The sequence below is a fragment of the Leptosomus discolor genome, chromosome 18 (genome assembly GCF_034619465.1).
Source record: "Leptosomus discolor isolate bLepDis1 chromosome 18, bLepDis1.hap2, whole genome shotgun sequence".
Lineage (NCBI taxonomy): Eukaryota > Metazoa > Chordata > Aves > Leptosomiformes > Leptosomidae > Leptosomus > Leptosomus discolor.
The window spans coordinates 7,377,453-7,397,003 of NC_141408.1; the positions used below are offsets into that span (position 1 = coordinate 7,377,453).

The 19,551-nt window shown below is 53.1% G+C and overlaps 3 protein-coding genes across 7 annotated transcripts in view; 2 read left to right on the forward strand and 1 right to left on the reverse strand.

Moving 5' to 3' along the window:
• The window catches only part of LOC104353289 (S-adenosyl-L-methionine-dependent tRNA 4-demethylwyosine synthase TYW1-like), a 102,835-nt gene extending 98,279 nt beyond the window's left edge, over nucleotides 1-4,556 (reverse strand). Inside the window, exons 1-5 of one of the 4 annotated variants that reach the window (XM_086475187.1) lie at nucleotides 4,386-4,556; nucleotides 3,564-3,686; nucleotides 2,888-2,989; nucleotides 1,860-2,054; nucleotides 779-1,060 (exon numbers count right to left, since the gene is read on the reverse strand). In XM_086475187.1, the coding sequence (XP_086331313.1) occupies nucleotides 779-1,060; nucleotides 1,860-2,054; nucleotides 2,888-2,989; nucleotides 3,564-3,686; nucleotides 4,386-4,544 (861 nt within the window). In that variant the 5' untranslated portion in view covers nucleotides 4,545-4,556. Of the gene's footprint in view, nucleotides 1-778; nucleotides 1,061-1,859; nucleotides 2,055-2,887; nucleotides 2,990-3,563; nucleotides 3,705-4,385 lie in introns of all 4 variants that reach the window. The other 3 variants (XM_086475188.1, XM_086475186.1, XM_086475185.1) reach the window with 3 other exon arrangements.
• Nucleotides 4,557-6,406: 1,850 nt separating this feature from the next.
• SBDS (SBDS ribosome maturation factor) lies at nucleotides 6,407-10,781 on the forward strand. The gene is made up of 5 exons (XM_086475246.1): nucleotides 6,407-6,549; nucleotides 6,955-7,084; nucleotides 7,759-7,959; nucleotides 8,495-8,659; nucleotides 9,271-10,781. Exons 1-5 carry the CDS (start codon nucleotides 6,422-6,424, stop codon nucleotides 9,397-9,399), a joined length of 753 nt encoding a protein of 250 aa, XP_086331372.1. The 5' UTR covers nucleotides 6,407-6,421; the 3' UTR covers nucleotides 9,400-10,781.
• Nucleotides 10,782-12,053: 1,272 nt separating this feature from the next.
• On the forward strand, nucleotides 12,054-18,651 carry LOC147414137 (coiled-coil domain-containing protein 183-like). 2 transcript variants are annotated; one of them, XM_086475258.1, is made up of 14 exons: nucleotides 12,054-12,772; nucleotides 13,471-13,592; nucleotides 13,730-13,810; nucleotides 14,574-14,735; nucleotides 14,868-14,972; nucleotides 15,168-15,290; nucleotides 15,733-15,834; nucleotides 15,982-16,042; nucleotides 16,125-16,207; nucleotides 16,488-16,648; nucleotides 17,033-17,189; nucleotides 17,334-17,459; nucleotides 17,710-17,806; nucleotides 18,426-18,651. In XM_086475258.1, the coding sequence occupies exons 2-14, from the start codon at nucleotides 13,491-13,493 to the stop codon at nucleotides 18,602-18,604; spliced, it is 1,539 nt and encodes a 512-aa protein (XP_086331384.1). In that variant the 5' UTR covers nucleotides 12,054-12,772; nucleotides 13,471-13,490; the 3' UTR covers nucleotides 18,605-18,651. The 2 variants fall into 2 exon arrangements, with proteins under 2 accessions (XP_086331384.1, XP_086331383.1); XM_086475257.1 differs by lacking the exon at nucleotides 12,054-12,772 and adding an exon at nucleotides 13,209-13,378.
• The last annotated feature ends 900 nt before the right edge of the window (nucleotides 18,652-19,551 follow it).

Genomic DNA, 19,551 nt, shown 5'->3' on the forward strand with positions numbered 1-19,551 from the left:
GCTTTCCAAGTCAAACTCTTCCCAGAGCAGAAAAGCTGTCTCCCTTTCTGTAAACAGCACAACAGCATTGATGTAACAGCAAGATTTATTTTTGTTGTTCCTGCAGCAGCCAGCACTCTCAAACCCACTCAGCCAGAAAAGCCCCTATTTTCCTACAAAATTCAACATGGCCAAAGCAATCCCTTCCAACCTGGCTTGCAGTCTATAGCAGCTCTGGGTCTTGCACTGTAGAGCAAGAAGATTTCTTATTCAAAACCTGCAATCAACAAACATGCCAGAAGAGACACAAATGATTAGAGGCAGACACATTCAGAGGAAATACAGGACTTTCTCAGACAACACTTGCCCAACTGCCTTTAGAAAAACCTTGGGATGCAGTCAAAGCACCTAAGCTTCAACAAGCTGAAGTGGAACCAGGTTAACTGCTCACAGGGAACTAAATGCTTCACTTGGCCATGAGACAAACCAACAACTCTGATGAGAACCCAGACTGGCTCCCTGGAGCATCTGTCACAACATACACCTCCCTCTATTCAAGAGGAAGGCTTCATATCAATGCCATCTAGCCTAGGTCCATCACTAATCCTTTGGTCCTCCTTTTTGGGTGACTTATTCTACTTGTTATCTGCCATTGAATCTCATCCCTCTTCCCCCTCTGCTCCAGAACAAAGAGGTATCAAACTCCCACAGGTCTCTTCCAGGCTGTAGGAGGAAGAAGTCAAATAGTGCCTCAAAGGGCACTAAAGCAGAAATATGGTCCCACAGATTTTGGCTCTACCTCAGCATCCTCATATTCTGATGCCTCATGTTCATGATCCAAGTTCTCCTTGCTCTGCTTCACCGGAGATTTGCACTTCCCCTTCTTGCACTTCCCGCTGCAGGGCTTCTTTTCCCCTCTGCAGAGCGCCTGGAGTCGACTGAGGAACTTGGCTTTCCAGGCTTCAAAGTCAGCCTCAATGCTGCCATACTTGCTTTGGGCCACGTTGCAGTCGCCCTCGGCACGAGTCATGATACGGCTGGCACCGAGCATCCACAGCCACCTGTCTGTATTTCTTCCAACCTAGGACAGGATGAAAGTTAGAGGGAAATTAAATGAAGCCTGAGTTGAACAAAGCAGGCAACTAAGAAAGCAAGGACCAAGCCTGGAAACAGAGCCAGTGAGCTGCACAGGACTGCGAGGCAGGGACTTCAGGACGCCCTCTCACCTGCTGGCTCAAAGCACAGACAGGAGGCAGTCTGAACACCACCAACACCACCACACCCCCTCAGGCTGCCATTTGAAAATACTTCTGCCATCACACTGCTGCGGTAAGAAATGAGCTCTGGGAACAAGCTTCTTTGTGTGACGCTTGTCGGTCGAAACGGCGCAACATGCGCAACGCCTTCCATGTGGCCCCAGCTACACAAACATAACCTGGCAACGAGTCATGCCATCTGAGAAGAAACTAATCATCAGCCTAGGATACCATCATATTTTACAACAGGAAATAAAGCTAAAAGCCACACAATACAGCAAAGTACTTAACTCCGAGAAAAATGCTCCAAACAGCAAGTGAGAGGGTTTACAGACTGTGCCCTCATGCACCAACAGAACACTTTCAAACCTGGGAAGTTAACTCAGTAAGGATTTACTTAGATTAAGTAATGCAGTGTTTATGGGACACCATTCCCATTTAAAAGGGCAGCACAATTCCTTCAAAACTGCATTGCCCATGCCCTGAACCCAGTCCCTAATCAAGTCCACACAACAGTTGCTGTTCTCACACAAGCTATCAGTATCGTTCAGTCTCGTAGCATTCAAGCAAGCTTAGTCTTTCAGAGGAGCAGAAATCAAAGAAAGGTGCACCGGAGATACTTACTGTGTTGTAATGATCAACGTAAACAGAGTTTCCCAAGCCAAACACTGCATATCTCAGGCCTTTCAGGTACGTTTTCCCAAAGCGGAAGTCATTCGCAGCCTCTTCTAACCACTTGCAGAACCATGCTGCACTCTCAGTTGGCTGCCCATCCGTGTACGTAGCTACCAGGAACACACAAATGTTCCTGCTGGTTGTCTAATGATATAAACAGAACAGAATAGAACAGATCACTGCACTTCTCTGAACACTTTACATCAGGAAGAGAGCTGTAACACATGGGCAGTTGGAAGAAGTCAAAAGATGAGATTTTTTGCTAAGTGGATTAATAGTCTTTGCTCTGGGATGATGCAGGTGATAATCCCAACGGTGGTGAACGGCCATCCTCCCTGCAAAGCCATCTTAAATCAGCCAAGAGAGATCAAGATGTCTTTCCCCTACTTAACAGAGAAACAGCGTCAAAACAGAACTGGACATCCTCCTTCTCCACCCAATCAACAGCTTCTTGAAGAGACTTGCAGCAATAAAGTCTCCACAGATTCAAAAAAGCAACTATCAATATTCACAGAAGAAGCAGCCATCAAGGATTACTCAATATAAACATGCCTCATGTTACATATAAACTAAATATAAACTAAAAAGTTTCTAACTTGTAAGTCCATAAGGCTGCAGAAGTATCACCTTCTGCTTATTCTGGTTTTGAACGCTTCCCCAGGCCCACACTGTCAGAGACAGAACAGGGGGACCTGGTGCAGCCGCTCTCACCTAACTCGCACCTGAGCTACAGAACTAGCTCATATAAAGTCACTGTCAGCATCAACATATTCTACGTGATCCTTTCCTAGTAATTGTCAAAATTCAGATATTTTCTGCTGACAGTTGATGCGCTATACTTGCTTACATAGAAGGGAAGCAATTTTCAACATACAGCCTTAGGGACTTCCAGGAAAACAAGAGTGGAATACAAGAGGCAAACAGTCTTCACAATCCTGGGAAAATCTGGTATTTGATTATATTCATGACACACCTACCTCCTCTGATAAACAATCATCTGGATCATAGTCTCCCATGCTAACGACTTCCACAGGCAAATTAAGGGAAATAACTCCTTCAGCCAGACCTTTGGCAAATCTCTGAAAAAAAGACACACATACAAAGTTATCAATTACTTCAACCCAACTATCATAAGGGTCAAATAAGCCCTGCAATGCCCAGTCACAAGACTTCTCCCAGCACAGAAAGAACCATGACACATGAGAACTGGACACTGGACCTGGAATCCCTCACATTTAAAAAAAAATTAAGTATACTGGCTGAAAGAAGAGTTACATGAGTTTTAATGACTAATTATTTGATATTTACACACAGAAATTTAATTTCTTTCTGAGAAAGCACCTAAAACAGTACTTCCTAAGAAGACCTGATAGCAAATTAAGAGTATATTGTAAGAGTAAACTTTAAGCTGCAAAATCAATGTCTCTTACTGCATGCCCCACTTTAAGGGATTAGAAAAATTGTTGGGTTTTACATCATTTTCACTTACCTTTCATGTTGGGCAATGACTTCTAATGAGCTAATGAACTTTCTGATGAACTTTCAGATTTTTACACAATGCAGTGTTTCTAAACCAAGCAACATACTTTAATCTCAACAATATTTCAAATCAACTTCATGTGTGTAGGGAAAAAAAAAAAAAGTAATTTATACCTTTGCTGTGCCAGTCTGAGACCCATAGAAAATCTTTACCCCAGCAACATAGACCTCCTTTGCGTGCAGGGTGGCATATCCATTTACTAGTTTGTCTTCTACGCCTTCAGAAGTGGCAAGATTCTTGTTGGATTTTTCGTTCTATGAAACAAGCACTGTGTCACATGCAATCCCTTTTCAAAGTGATGGTAAGCCCATTTTCCCAAATGCATTTAAAATTCAAATCCCATGACCAAACTCTCAGCACTACACCAATGCAACAGTCAAAGCATTTTAGTTTCTCTCACACCTGGAGAAACACACCAGTAACTACTTTTCTGAACTACAATACACTAATCTCACACACCCGGGTGATAACAGGATCCGGCTGAAACAGAGAACCTCCCAACTCACGCAGCAGAACTTCACTCACCTACACAAGGTTTTAAATTCCTGAATGGCCCAATCCCACTCCCACCCTAAAATAAGTCCAACCTTGTCGTTAACATCACTGGAAACACGAACGTGAAAACACTGGGCAGAGGCAGGGTGATTTACTTGACATGACAGAGCAGCTCAGGCTGACAGACTCTCTCAGCAACAAAGGAAGAAGTGTTCAGCTGAGACCTGCTCTAACATCAGAGCAACGAGGGCATTTAGTTACCCACAAACATAAGACAATCCACACCGAGAATTATAACCATCACACGAACTAAACTACATTCGGGGTTCACAACCACCTAGGTGAGCCCAGAGTGAAGCAGCACATTTCACTGCATCAGCGAGCACCTTTACCTGGCAACTACTCACTTCCCCACACAGATTTTTGGGGTTTCCTCAGACAAAAGCACTTATATGTTCAGTTACCTTCTTTTTGGTTTTGTTCGTGGTGAACTGAATGACGACCCAAATGCTGATCCCAACAGCAACAGCAGAATAGATGTAAAATCTGTGCAGCCATAAGGACACCATGCAAGTGTAAAAGAAGTTCCACACGTCCATTGAGGTATCTAAATCTAGAACAAATTACAGATTTAGCAAAAGCAGATTCCTACAGCATGAATTTAGAATGAGCACACAAAAACCAACCATACAGTACCCACAGTCTCATGCCATTAGCTACTCCCCAGGCTCTGCAGAAAACAGCTTCTTGCTAAAGACAAGACGCTACATTTAAACCAAAGGAGCCTTCACCTCCTCAGAGGCGTGTCAGGTAAGTTCCATCTGCATATCCAAGCTAACATTTTAGACTGGCATATGGAAACTCTGGGTTTTTTCTAGATAGAGCAGGTTCTGTTATCAGGAAAAGCAGAAAATACTTGTGCTGTGCAAATGTTTGAAAGTATAAAGCCCTTGTGAAACACCCACTGTATCATACCAGCCTCAGTTTTGCGCAGACCTGGCACATGCAGATCTCTGGAGCTAGAAAGCTCCATTTCAAGCACAAAATCATCTCCACAGAGCTTGCTGCTGAACACAACCCTTGCTTGTACACTGATTACAACAGCTTTGACCCAGAGTTTCAAGGCCAGACTGAAAACTGGCCTTTCACAATTGCAAGTACCTTTTTTCCAAACTCTACCACGTGAGTGAGGTTTGATTCAGAACAACTGAGTTTGTGTACCCTGAACATTCTGCACCAACCTGAACAATGTTGTAGCCAGGAGCGTACTTATGTGGTGCCTTTGGTTACCTACTTCAGACAAAACTTTCAGGAGCCTAAATGAGATTTGTTTGTGACACTTATTGACTGAGAAACACTGCTCCTGTCACCTGCAGTCCTCTTGGACCTTGTTTTCCCAGACATCAGACAAGAGCCCAGAAACCAAGTATTTCCAAGAGACCAGAAACTTTTTTACTTTTCCCCTGAGCTGTTACTTGCAGTACCAGATCAGAAGCTCGATAAGATCCCCTCACCCCTCCACCAGCAACGCTGAACACCCCAAAAGAAAAGAGCTCAGAGCACCTGCCATTCTACTCGCAGCCCAGTGCTGCCAGCCCACACCAGCAGCAAACCCCTTGAGGGGGGCTCCAGAAACCTGCAGCAGCCCAGGTACCCCGCTCCACCCCCCCCCCCTACCCCCCCCCTGCAGTTACCCCACAGCACCCACTCCTGCACTGTGCCTGACCCCCCCACTGGAGCTGCCCCCCACCCCTCAGCCCTGTGCCTACCCCAGCACCTGCCCCTCTGCACCCCCCCGAGCCCACCCCATTTAATTCCTCTGCACTCACCCCCACCCACGTACTACTCTTCTGTACAAGCCCCTCACACAGACCTCCCCATCCAGTAGCTACCTCATGGCTATTACACCCCCCACACACACACACCCCCCCCCCCCACACCCCGCCTGACGGTAATTACACACACCCCCCCACACACACACCCTCACGGTAATTACACACCCCCACACACATACACACGCCCCCCTCACGGTTATTACACACACCACACACCCCACCCCCCCCCACCACACACGCACACGCACGCAGACCCCTAACAGTTATTACCCCCTCACGGTTATTACACCACCCCCCACCACCCCAGTTATTACCCCCTCGCATGCCCCTCACGGTTATTACCCTCCCCACACACCCACACCCCTCCCTCACGGTTGTTACCTCCCTCCTCACCCCGGCCCGCCGCTCCGGCCCTCATACCGCAGCCCCCCGCCTCCGGCCATGTGGTGCCGCCGCCGCCGCCTCCCTCCCCTTCCGGCCACCCCCCGCCGCCTCCTCCCGTTTCCCTCCGGACGGCTTTTGCCGGAGCAACGGGGGGCGGGCGGGGAAGCCCTAGCGGCCGCCAATGGGAAGGCGGCGTGGGGCGGCCCCGCCCTTCGCCCCCGTCTGCGCCCGCCGGCGGCGGAGGAGCAGCCGCCGCCATGTCCATCTTCACCCCCACTAACCAGATCCGCCTCACCAACGTGGCCGTGGTGCGGGCCCGGCGCGGCGGCAAGCGCTTCGAGATCGCCTGCTACCGCAACAAGGTCATGGGATGGCGCAGCGGAGCGTGAGTGACCGGCTGCCGCCGGCGGGGCCTGCCTGAGGGGGGCCGGGGGGGGCAGGCCCGTGGCGGACCCGGTTGCGTGGCGGGGGTTCCGTGGGGGACCTGGCTGTGGCCGGAGGGAGCCCTGAGGGGGAGCCGGGGAGGAGGAGGCCTGCGTGAGGCCCGGCTGTGGAGCTAATCGGGTGCCGGCTGCGGAGCTGGTGGGGCCCGCGTGGAGCCGGGAAGGGGGAGCGCCCCGGGGCGCCGTGCGGTGCCCCTGCCCTTCCCCGGAGAGTGACATTTCGGTAATAGAATTTTCCAGGCTCTGCTGATCCAGCCCTGGGCAGCAGGACTTGTTCCTCCTTGCTAAAAATTCGTGCACTCTTCCTTACATGGCTGCAAATTTTCTAACCCTGCCCTGATCTCTAGGGAGAAGGATCTCGACGAGGTCCTGCAGACGCACACGGTGTTCGTCAATGTTTCCAAAGGCCAGGTGGCAAAGAAGGAAGATCTCGTTAAAGCATTTGGGACAGATGACCAAACAGAAATCTGTAAGATGGTAGGTTTCACACACTTTGCTTTGCAAAAGCTTGGAGAAGACTTTCCAAGTGTTTTACCATCTCACACAGACATGGTGGGTTGGTTTGTTACTGGAAGGTTTTCGTAGAATGCAATGCCTCTGTAGGCGAAAAGGTTGTTTATTTGTTAAGAAATGGGTAGCAAGGAGTGGTAGCTCTGTGGTGCAGTATTAAATTTTATATATGCATCTGACTGAAAAGAGTTGCGAGTGTTCTGTAACATAACTGACATTTACAGACACGGAGCAAAGCGTAGCCAGCACTGAAGGGTTTCTCACCTGAGATGTGTGATTAAGGATGTGGGGAAAGGAAGGGGACACTCACTTACTTTGGGCAGTTCAATTAAGTATTAAAAACAGGCCTAATTTCTTAGTCCTTCTTGGTAGGACCTGAACTGTGGACTTGTTGTGGGTGACTGGAATTCAAGTAAATCCGCGCTTCTGTTTTTGTAGTTTCGTGTGGTGTGTTTTTTGTCTGAAGTCTTTCTAGTGCTGCCTGTCATCATGATGTGTGTTATTAACGTGATTATTCTTTTTCTGCACTTCACAGCTAACCAAACCATTCCAATTGTTACATTTAACAAAGTTACTAGAGCTTCATTCTTTAATCAAATCTGTGATGTTTACTAACTGATTTCTTTATTTTTATTGTACAGATTTTATCAAAAGGGGAGCTGCAGGTGTCAGACAAAGAACGACACACACAGCTGGAGCAGATGTTCAGAGACATCGCAACTATTGTAGCTGACAAATGTGTGAATCCTGAAACAAAGAGGCCGTACACGGTAATCCTCATAGAAAGAGCCATGAAGGATATTCACTACTCTGTCAAACCCCACAAGAGCACGAAGCAGCAGGTCAGTTTTCTCACAGAATGAGCTTCTGCTCAAAGGTGTTGTCTTCAAGCCTAATTTCCCTGTCAGCAGTCCCAGAGGGCTCAACAAAGCCCTGGGGTCTAAAGCCCGCAGCGTGATTGCTCAGCTGGCCGGCAGTTGAATGCTGGGTACAAGCAGCTTCTGAAACTCATGCAGTTTGTTTGCTAACAGTTCGGGGAAGGGAGAAAGAATGAAACTAATTGAAGCAGCAACAGAAATAAAAGTTTTATCATTTATTTTGGTTGAGGTAGTAAATCAGGCTTTGCCTCTGTTGTTTTGCTGTTTAACGTTATTTCAGACAGGTTTTTTAAGTATTTGAAGTGATCACAAATAGCAAAACCTCTCCTTTTCTTGTTAATCTATCAAAATACCCTAACAGCAAACTCACCACAGCAGAGTGGCAGTGATCAGTGCTGAGAAACATATCTGAAGCCAGTGCAAAGGGCTTACGATTTTGATCTGCGTGGTGTTGTTTAAGCAGGTGTGTAAATGCTCTTTCTTCCTCATGTCTTCACAGGCACTGGAGGTGATCAGACAGTTAAAGGAGACGATGCAAATTGAACGTGCTCACATGAGGCTGCGCTTTATTCTTCCAGCAAAGGAAGGGAAGAAACTGAAAGAGAAGCTCAAGCCACTGATTAAAGTTATTGAGAATGAAGACTTCCACGAACAGTTGGAAATCGTAAGCAATAAAGCAGTCCTTGGGTTTCATAATTGATTTGACTACACCTGTACGTTTTACTAGAAGATGAATTAATATATGGAAGTTGTTCAGATAAACTTCAAGTTTACCAGAGATTCTAAATCAGAGGTGTAGTGTGTAGCTTGTAGTTCTTAATTTCACACAATCCAAGTGATGTAAGCTTCACAGTGGCCTTTATTATACAGAGATTGCTGCTTCAAGCTGAGAAGCAGCATAGTGTAATTTCTCTTATCCTACAGCATGTTTCTCTGCATGTATGGAATGTTAATTTTTGGTGGGTCAGGCCTATATTTTGACAGTGGTTAATTAGGTTTTTTAAAAATAGTCTGGGGTAAAGCAAAATTGGGTATTAGTAAAAACCTTTCTGAGAACAGATTAGAATCCAGCAATCCCAACTGTCAAAAGACATGTCCAGCATGGGGAAATGGAACTGCAAAACTTCTGCGCGAAGATTACTTGATAGAAATTGCTTATCAGCTCTGCAAAGTCCTTCTTAGTAACTAAACAATATTTTTTTTAATGAAAACTAATGTTGGGGCTGATGAAAATCAAATATTATTGCTTGACTGATGAAATGTGAAACATTTCAGGTGTGCCTTATTGACCCAGGCTGCTTCAGAGAGATTGATGAGCTGATCCGGAGTGAGACGAAAGGGAAGGGAACACTGGAAGTGCTCAGCCTGAAAGACGTGGAGGAAGGAGATGAAAAGCTTGAATAATGAAGACCTTTCTGCAGCAGTACTACTTTAACAACATCCTATGAAATGACTGGTGTTAGCCACTCTCTTCTGTTAGGCCTTCATGTTTTCTCCAATCTCTTGCTGCCAGATGTTTTCTGACACTAATCCTTTGGGATTTTTCCATGCAGTGTGGGTGTTTTTAATAATTTTACACTTGCTTGGTTTACAAATGTCTTTGCCTGTAGGAACATCTTTTGTCAGAGTTGCACAAATGAGGATTGGGTTGAGATGTGATACGGAAGTTTGTCTAGCTTTGGTTTACCTTAAGGGTTGCTACTGAAGAGTGTTCGATATGGTGCCAATCACTTTTATTTCGAGTTGTCGGTGTTGAGCAGAAGATTGCGTAAGTCACTGCGGGGTGGGTTTTGTATGTGAGGAGAGGAACGTTAAGAAGAGAGAGCTGCGTTTTCACTTCTAAACAGGTGCAGAGTGGATCATGTCTAAAAACTGATCTCTTGGCAGCATGAAAACTGACTTAGGCTTCCATAATTGGCTGCTTGATAATTTGATAGAGTACTTTAAAGGACCATTCTTAAAAGATTTCCTTCACTGGATGTGGCAGTACTTGATGACTTAGAAAAATGTTATCCAAATAACTTATTCATAAAATATATTTAGCTACATTAATAAAAATGAATTATCATCTATTTATATATTACAGATGCAGAAAGAAATAAAATAATTATTTTTGTTAATAGTATAGGAGGTATCTCTGGCCGTAGCACAGCCTTTTGTAGGCTGAAGGGGGAGCCTGTGCTCGTGAGCTGTTCTCGTTCGCTGAGAAAATGAATACCGAACAGGCAGTGGTGGCCTGTGGCCACGGAGCTCCAGAGGCTCTTGTTGGGCTGTCATTCCCCAGCACTAACTGTTCGTATGTGCCCCCTGTCTCTTTAGCACGATTCTGACAGCTGTCCTTTATCCTCTGTCTTTTTATGCTGCTTTCTAATACAGGCACAGAACTTCCAGCTAGCTCCTGAGGCACAATGTGTAATTATTCATAATTCTGTTGCATCTTGTTTCAGCTGTGTTAAACAAATGCTTTTAAGTTGAACTTGTGTATTTCAAAGAAGAGGGGAAGAGAGGACAACAATGGAGGAGGAGATACTAAAAATACAAACCGCCATGCAAACCATATATGCTTGTATGACTAAAAGCTAAACCAGCAGGAGATTCAGGAGCCTTTAGCGTTACATACCTGTTTCCATGCTGATAGTGCGCAGCAAGTCAGGAGCTGCAGACTAGCCAACAACTAGGTGTCTCAAAGATGAGCATGTGTTGTGTTAGTTGCTGGCTGTTTACTTTTGGACCACATGACTCACCCCGCTATATGACAATTAAACAGAGCTGTGGTGTGTACTGTGGACTTGACCTTTTCCTTTGTACCATTAACGTGAATTTTGTAGGATTTAAGCAGGGGGAGTTGAAGTCCGCTGGAGGAGGGAGGTTTGACAGGTCAGGTGCCGAGGGCCTGCGGGACTAGATCCTTAGTCCAAGGCTTCCTCCAGGAAGCTGATTTCTGCAGCAGCCTATTGACACCAGCGTGTGCAAGGCTGCGCGACGTTTCTTTAGGAATATTTTGGAAGGAGTTGCCGCTCTAGAGCCTGAGTTTTGCTCGGGGCCAGTGGAAGAGAGCTTCTTGAACCCTTTTATCCATCTTAAAACGCTTTCTCTCGCCCCCAAGCTGATCTTCCTCGGTGTTTCAATGCTGCTGTGGTAGTTTGGTGTCTGGTGGGGTTTTGGCACGGTTTCGGTAGTGGGGGAGGGAGCCCCTGGAAGAGGCTCCGAGAAGCTCCCCCGACTCCAATTTCGGACCCGCCTCTGGGCAAGGCCAGGCCGATGGCGCCTCTGCGAATCCCGGTTGAAGAGGGAAAGAAGCCGTTGATTGTCGGCTTTGGTTTTGTCTGTGTGTGTTGGCGAGGGTGTGAGAGAAGGGGGATGGGAGAGAGCCAGCCCTGCGGAGCCCCGGTCCGGGAGGCAGCAGAGGGGGAGCTGTGCCGGAGCAGGGGTTCCCCTGCGGCCCGCGGTTAAGATGGCGGCGGAGCCCCTGCAGCCCCTGGAGCCCAGCGGCGGCCCAGAGGTCGCCCTGCAGCCCGCGGAGGGCCCCGGGCCGGAGGAGCAGGGCCCGGGCCCGGAGCAGCCGCGACTCCGCCCGCGCTGGAGCCGCCCGTCGGTGGGAGGGCGGCAGCCCCGGGAGGGCCCCGCGCTGGGGCGGGTTGGGGAGCTGCGGCCCCGCGGGAAGGACTCGCGTTGGGGCAGGGGGTGGAGGAGTGTCTGCCGGGAGAGGGACCCCGGGGGGGCAGGGGAGGGCGGCGAGGGCCCCTCTCCCTGAGGGGGAAGGAGCAGGGAGACCCCTCGTGCCGGCCGGGCTGTGCCCCCCATTCCCTGCCCCCCCTGTGCTGCTGGGGGGGAAGAGGGAGCAGAGGTGAGCGCGGGAAGAGCGGAGGGCTGGCGGGGGGAAGGTGCGTTGTATTTCAGACCCGGTTGTATCTCTCGTTCTCCTTGATGGTGGTGGTTGTTTTGTATGAAATGTGTGTTGTTATCCCCAAGTGGAGTCTGTCTTTTGCTGGTGGCCGTAACTGGTGGGTGAGCCCTCCCTGTCCTTTGTCTTGACCCTCAAGCCCTTTCGGTTGCATTTTCTCCTCCCCAACCCTGAGGGGACAGACTAGGGGTGAGTGAACGGCTGCAGGGGGCTTTTGGAGCCAGCTGGGTAGGGACAGCTGCCTAGGAAAGTTTACTGGCGTGGTAACTGTATTTGCCCCAGGTGGAGATCTCTATGTCCATGGACAGATTGGCAAGATCCCTCGTCTGTACCAGCCCTTAACCCCTTGTTTTCCAAGTGGCCGTCTCTTCGTGCTGCTAATGTTGATATTTAGCTGGTCACTGGCACCTAGCGCTGACGTGCAATTAGTGAATCTGCAAATGAGAGCCTGAGTAAGAGCCTCAGATGATACTGTGTCACTAATACTTGATTTGACAGTCCAAGGATTTCTGTGTTTTCCATGTTCGACACCTAGAGCACAATAGGATGGCTGTAGGTTAAAGGTCTTGACTTAGAGAAACTTAACCCAAGGTGATTTAGGAGCTTGGTGCTCGGAAGGCAATTTCCTTATAAAGCCGTCTTCTGCAACCCCAGTGTGAAGAGTTTTCTCTGGTAGAAGGAGCTTGGCTCTATTTGTCAAGAAAGAAGCGTACATGCTTGTGTTTCTTGTCATGTTTGTAGTTCAGCAGGAACGTATGGGAAGCACCAAAGTCAGTAGCAGCATCGGTAGCTGCTTTGTCCTTGCCCATTTCCACAGCAGCGTAACTCCCTGCCCAACCGTTAGTGCTGACTAACTCCCTGGAATTTCTGAAGGTACGTGTCCAGGTAGTAAGAGACTGCTCTTGCCATTTGAAACAAGCCAGCAGCTTGCCGAGAGGGCTGGTAGTGTCTTTGGGTCTACGTGGACACGTGTTTTGCCTGTAACTGTCCTCACCCAGTTTCTGGTGGGGCTTGGAGGGCTCCCTGGGCTGGGCAGCTTGCGCCTGCTGTAGCCGCAGGGATGGGAAACCGAGGTGGGATCCCCGCTGCCCGCCCTGCCTTCGGCTCCCGGAGAGAGAGCCCAGGAATTGCTTCTTAATGAACGTGTTGCCCGCAGAAGCGGAGAGGAAGGGGCTGTGGGCAGCGATGGGCGCGCGGGAGGCAACGGCCCATCAGGAGGGGTGTGGCGTGCAGCCCTTGGAGGTGCCATGGCAACGATTCCGTGGGTGGCTGTGACACGTGTGTTGGGTGTCAGTGACATGTGGTCGCCGCCCAGCGACGTGTCCAGCGGCCGTGACCTCTCCAGCAGTCACGGCGTCCCCGTCGGGCAGTGGAGCTGCGACAGCTGCCACGCACACAGCAGGAGCAGCACCATGCAGGGCCGGAAGGCAATGCTCAGCCAGCAGGCCCAGGGGCTGCGCGCCACCCTCGCCTTGCAAGGTGCTGCCCCTTGGGCTTCGGGGGGACGGCCCGGGGGCTCCTGGTCCCCACGTCGTCCTGCATGGTACCAACAGCACCTTTGTGTCCTCCAGAGCAAGGCAGGAAGATTTTTATGCTGTCCTGTGAGGAGAAGCTCCGTCAGAAGAGAGAGCGGCTTCCCCCGCTGCGTGAGGCGGTGCAGCAGGACATCCGTGCCCTGAGCGCTGCCCAGAAGGTACCAGCCCATCCCACCTGCTCTACCCCTGCCTGGTGCTGGCCCTGCAGAGCCAGCTCCTCCGCCGCGCCTCTCGGGAGGGCAGCGATAGGGTGCGACTGTCGCCACAGTTCAAGAGAGCTCTCTCCTGCCCACAGGCGTGGAAGCCACTTGCCGCCTCTGAGGCTTTCGGAGCGCAGAAACCCTTGGGCATCGCTTTGGCCGGGAAAACGCTGGAGGTAACAGCAGGGTCCGGAGGGCAGGGGCTGCTCCCAGGGGGCTGGGGCTCCGGGGACGCTCAGAAGAACAGGGGGCAGGGCAGAGGGGCCTGGTGCTGGCCCCAGGACAGCCCCACAGGGCTGGTACAGCGAGACACGGGGTGTTCACGTGTGGTCCCACGGGGTCCCTTTCCACCGCTGCACCCATCCGTGCAGGTCCTCCTTTAGCTCCCTGCACAGATGCTTTGCCCCAGCAGAGCTCCTGGCCCTCCCACCCTGCGCGTCCCCGGGGCTGCCTGGGTTCCTACAGGGTCCAGCTGCACCCCTGGGAGACAGGTGCTGTCTCTGCCCTTTGCCGCCTGTCCCAACGTGGTGACCTGCTTATTCTAAGCCTCGAGAGAGAGAGGCGCTGGCCCCGCGGAGCTGCCTTTGCCCAGGGGCCTCTTGCAGGCAGAGAGCGGTGCCTCCGCTCTCCGCCAGCCTCCACATCTGGGGCACTGACCGGTTCTATGGATGCCCAGCCCCGGGTCTGCGTTACGCAGGGTCCCTAAGCCTGACCCGCCAGTGCCATCAGCAGACACCTGCCTCTGCCTTAGCCCAAGCAGCCCCCCAGAGCAAAGCTCTGCCAGAGCCCGTCCTGCCAAGGCAGTGACGATGTCCCGGAGCAATGTCCCAGCGTCCCCAGCTCCACCTTGGGGGGAGTTTTCCAGGCAGGACCCCCTTCTCCCGTGGGTGCCCAGCAAGCCCTACTTCCAGCCGGGTGAACCCTTGCATGCCCACCCAGGTGGCCCAGGAGAAGCTCCAGGCTCAAATCCACGAGCAGGTGAACACCTGCAACATGCTGCTGTACCAGCTGAGGCAGCGGAGCCGAGTCCGGGATGAGCTGCAGGAGAAGTTGCAGCAGCTGCAGGATGCCGAGATGGACAACCGGTGGCATCAGGCACAGGTACCCAGGGCCCCTCCCTGGGGTGGCAGCACCCACGGGGTCTTTAATCTAAGCCCTGCACGCCCCGGGTGGGCACCAGGCTCCGCACAGGGGCTCACCCTGTGTCCGTCCCCCCCGCCATCTCTGCGCCAGGTGGTTCACCAGCTGAGGAACAGCATTGAGAAGATGCTGATCAAAGTCCAGGCTGCAGAGAAGGTGACCTCTGTGTACCTGGTGGTGCGGGATGCCCTGAGGAAGGTGAGCTCCTCCTCACCGTGCCATCGTCCCACCTGCTCCCCCTGCAAAGGCAATGAGGTGCCCAAGGGGCCGTGCTGGTGGGACGCCCTCCCGGATCAGCGCGGTCCTCCTGCTCCCCTCCGTTCATTCCCTGTCAGAGCGCGGGGGACCCCTGGGGCTCAGTGGGCTGATGTGCTGTGGCTCCCTGTGCCCCAGGAGCTGGCCCAGCTGCCTCAGCACCTGGACCTCCTGAGCAAGACAGCTGATCTGTACCACGAGGAGCTGGAAACCATGGAGCTCATGGCCTTGGATGCCCTGAAAGCCGCTATTGCAGCCAAGGTGAGATGGTCCAAGGCACCTCCCGGAGCAATGTCCCAGCGTCCCCAGCTCCACCTTGGGGGGAGTTTTCCAGGCAGGACCCCCTTCTCCCGTGGGTGCCCAGCACCCCTTTCCAGCCGTCCAGAGCCCACAGACGGCACCACGCGCTGGGGCTGCTCAGTCTTCTGCAATAAAGAGCAAAAGAGACCGAGCTGGGTTTGCCCAGGGCACCCACGTGCCTCCAGAGCTCCTCTCGAGTCGTGTTCTTGGGCCAGGCTGCCCTGGGGCTGGGCACAGCCTGCCTGAAGCACCTGCCCGCCTGAAGCACCAGCCATGGCGAAGCAGCGTGCTGCACCCTCCAGCCCTCCTGGCCCGCTTTCCTTCCCAGCCTGTTTACACGGGGCAGGGGTCGTGTTTGGCGCTGGACATCCCAGGCACTTCTCCCTTCTCTGATCTGCTCCAGAAGGACATGGCCAAGAAGAAAGCCGAGTTCCTGGCGGAGAGAGAGCTCTGGTGCCGCTCCCTGGCTACCCAGAAGAGCGAGCTCGAAAGGCATCTGAGAGCGGTGAGCCGGGGGGGACCCGGCGCAGGCAGGGCTGTGGGCAGGTGGCGGGCATTAGTGCTGAGCCCCCTGTGGTGCTGGTGGGGGGCTGCAGGGCCAGCTCCCCCAGGGTGCCAGCAGCTCAGGGGGTGACGATGAATGTCCTTGCAGCAAGCCAGGTCCCAGCCTGCCAAGGGCTTGCCGAGCGTGCACACGCAGGACCCGCTGGTGGGTGAGTGCCTGGAGGGCTGCGGAGGGGTGGGACGCAGGCGCAGCCGCAGGCATCTTTCCCTGACGCTTCCCTCCCACCCCAGCTGCCAAAGAGGCCACCGAGTTCCAGGCAGCGTCCGAGAAGCTGGAGAAGGCCAAGGCTGCCGTGGAGTGCTCTCACTTCAGGGTAACATAAAAACCCCTCCCCCGTAAAACCCGGGGCTGTTGGAGCCCTGGGGTTTTGAGACCTCTCTGCTGGCCTTGCTTTGTGGCCGGGTTAGCTGCTCTCCTCTGCTGCTGGAGCCCCCCTAAGGCCTCTTGCGCGGGCAGGGATGGAGCTGCTTTTCTCCCTATGAGCCATGAGCTTGCAGCGGTCCGTGGTGCAGACACCTCCCCGAGGCCACGGCCCGGGTCCTGTACCCTGCCGGAGCGCCACGGGCTGAGTCCCTGTGCTCTCCCCCGTCCAGGACATCCCCAGCAAGCTCCTGGCGCAGAAGTCGTCCTTAGCGGTCATGCAGGAGCGCATCAAGGCCTGCGAGCAGAAGCGCCACATGATGGAGGAGAAGCTGAAGGAGCTGGAGGTGAAGCAGGCCAAGCTGAAGTTTCGCCCGCCCGCCGAGACCAACAGGTGCTGTTGCTGGCCTCAGGGCAGTCATGCCAAGCGTGCCCCTACCCTTGTGGGGGATGTGTGCATCATGCGTGTCCCAACAGGGCACCCCTTCCTCCGTCCCCCTGCAGCCGCCCACCCCTCCTGCACCGGGAGGTTTTCTGGGCAGGGTGCTCGCCCAGCTCTGCTCCTGGCAGGGCACCCAAAGCTCCCGCTGTGGCAGCAGGGGGACCCTTGCTCCTTGCCTGGCGTGGGAAGTGGTACCAGCAGCACGGAGCTGGGTTGCAGGCAGCATCTCTGCTCCGCACTTGGGGGCGGGGGCAACCTGAGCAGCTTTTGCAGCAGATTTGGGGGTATCTCGGCATGCCTATGCAGTTGTACAGATGCGAGTGTGTTTGGCTGCAGGAGGCTGGAGGAGCTGAGGATGCACCTGCAGCAGGAAGAGGCTCGGCTGGAGCAGCTGCGAGGCCCGGTGCTGAGGAACCAGCAGGTCCTGGTCCAGATTGGAGATGCTGTCGAGAGCCTCTTTGCCTATCTGCGTGGGATCACCGTGCCTGGCCAGGTACTTGCACCGTGCTGGGGTGAGCACGGCCCCAGCCGCTGCTCGGTGGCGCGAGAGCACAGCGCAGTGACGCTTGGTGCAGCCGACGTCACCCCAAGGGGCTCATTTTCCCCACCACGGTGGTTCTTCTCTCTCCGACTCCAGGACGATTCTGTCAAGGCCAGCAGCGTGGAGGAGAAGCTCCAGCAGTGCCAGCAGAAGCTGCAGTACCTGGTGCAGCGGGTGGCCAGCCTGTCCCCCGAAATGCGCAGCCTGGACCAGGAGAATAAGGTGCGCGGGGGCTCCGTCCCTGCTGTGATCTTTGGGGACACCCCCGGGGCTCTCCCGGATGGCCCGTCCCAAGCCGTCCTCCCAGCTGGGAGGATGCAGGTGGCCCCAGGGAAGAGCCATGGAGCAGCTCAGCCCCAGGTGGCACTGGGCACTGGGGGCTGTTTTCTCCAGGGGGACATGGAGGTGGAGAACCGCTTGGCCTGTGACACCCACCTCCCTTTCAGCACTTAACCCCGGGCCTCTTTCCCAGGCTCTTGTCAAGGTGCAGAATGCCCTGGAGAAGGCAGCTGTGAACCATCCGCAGAACGTCAGAATCCCCTTGAAGGAGAGCAGCAGCACGGTGGAAGGTAGGAGACACAGCAGCTGCCCCAGCCCCTGCCCGCTGGGCCTTCTGGGCGTCCTTGCCTGCCTCCCATTGTCCCGGCAGACCCCAAGCCAGGAGTTGCCTCCAGGCCTTGGGGCTGACCTTGGCTGTCTGCAAGGCTTAGGGCATGGGTGGTGATTTGAGGTGGGGATGTGGGAGAAGGAAGGCAGGCGGTGGGGCGGCGAGTATCGAAGCACAGCAGGAACAAGGAGAGATGCTGTGGGGCAAGGAGGGAGAGCCTCACCTCCCAGATCACCTGGTTGTGAAGACTAAGCAGTGCTTGGCTCTGCCTGGGGCCTCCTCCTAGTGGCTGCTCTTGGAGGAGACCATGAGCTTTTGGCAGCTTACCACCTCTTTTTTTAGCCACCACCCTGTAGCTCCAGACCTTTACGGGAAGCCTCAGCAGTGTGGGAGATGGGCCACAGCGGTGGTCATCCTGGGATGCTGGGCTGGAAGAGCTAGTGGGGAGTGCCTGTGCCCGAGGGCTCTCCGGGGTGCCCTCGGCCCTCAAAAACGTGCTGCCTCTCCCCTGAGGACACGGGCACAGCAGAGGTGACCCCGCAGACCCTCCTCAGCCCGTTCCTCTCCGCTCTCTCCTCCAGACCCCTCTGATTTTCCCAAGAAAGGCAAGAAAGTTGTCCCCACCAGGAAAGACATCAAGAAGCAGGGGCTGCAACTGATAAAAGCAAACAAAGTGACAAGAATTGGCTGGTACCAGGGCAGCTTTGTGGATCTCCGGCCCACCGCTGACGCTTCGGATGCACCAGACCGGCTGTTGTAGCCTTTTCCCAGCAGTTGAATACAGCAGCTCTTCTTGGTTCCTCTCAAGCCTGTGGTCGCTTCTGTCCCCTAGAACGCATGGGGGTCAAAGCCTGAGGGGTGCTGAGCTGGGTTTGGAGGCAGCCCCGTGCCCCTTGCCCTCGCCCAGCCGCTCTCCCTGCAGAGCTGGGGCTGGGCTGGGGAGAGCCATTGGGTTCAGGCTCTTGAGGGGCCCCAACAGCCCCTCCAGGTGATAGCAGTAAAGAGGGGGATGATTCAAACGCGATCTCTCCCTCTGCGACTAGGAGAGGAACCAAATACGAGGCTCCTCGAGAACCTAAAACACAGCCTGAAAAAGTTCATCAAATGCCCTTGAGGCAGGTCCCTCTAGGAGGACAAGGGGGAGGTTTTGGGTTTGTTATTGTGCCTCTAACAGCACATGACAGAAGAGGTCTAAAGAAGGAATTACCCCCCTACCTGGATGATCCTATTGGAGTAGGGGAGAAAATAGATGAGTACCTGGGGAATGCTGATTCTACCTGGAAGGACTGGGATTTCCTCCTGGGAATCCTATTGGGACAGTAAGAAAAACAGATGATTTTACAGAAAGCTCGTCAGTTGTGGGAAGATGAACACGGATAGGCAGCAGGAGGCGCAAATGCACTCACAGTTGAGGAGACAATTCCTCAGGTGGACCCTAACAGGGATCCCAATAATCGGGTTACTTTGGCCCGCCTCTGGGGTCATCGCGCCTACTTCGTTAGGGCGGTTAAAACGGCAATTCCTAGACCCTACAATGTGCTAAAAGCTATGTCTTTAGAACGAGGAAAAGAGGAGAGTCTCTCCCACTGGCTGGAAAGGACTAGGGATGCCTTAAGAAAACGAGGGGGGAGGGACCCTGAGGGGCCAGCCTTTGACACCTTGTTAAGGGTGCAATTTGTCCCCAAATCCTGGCCTGACATAAGAAGG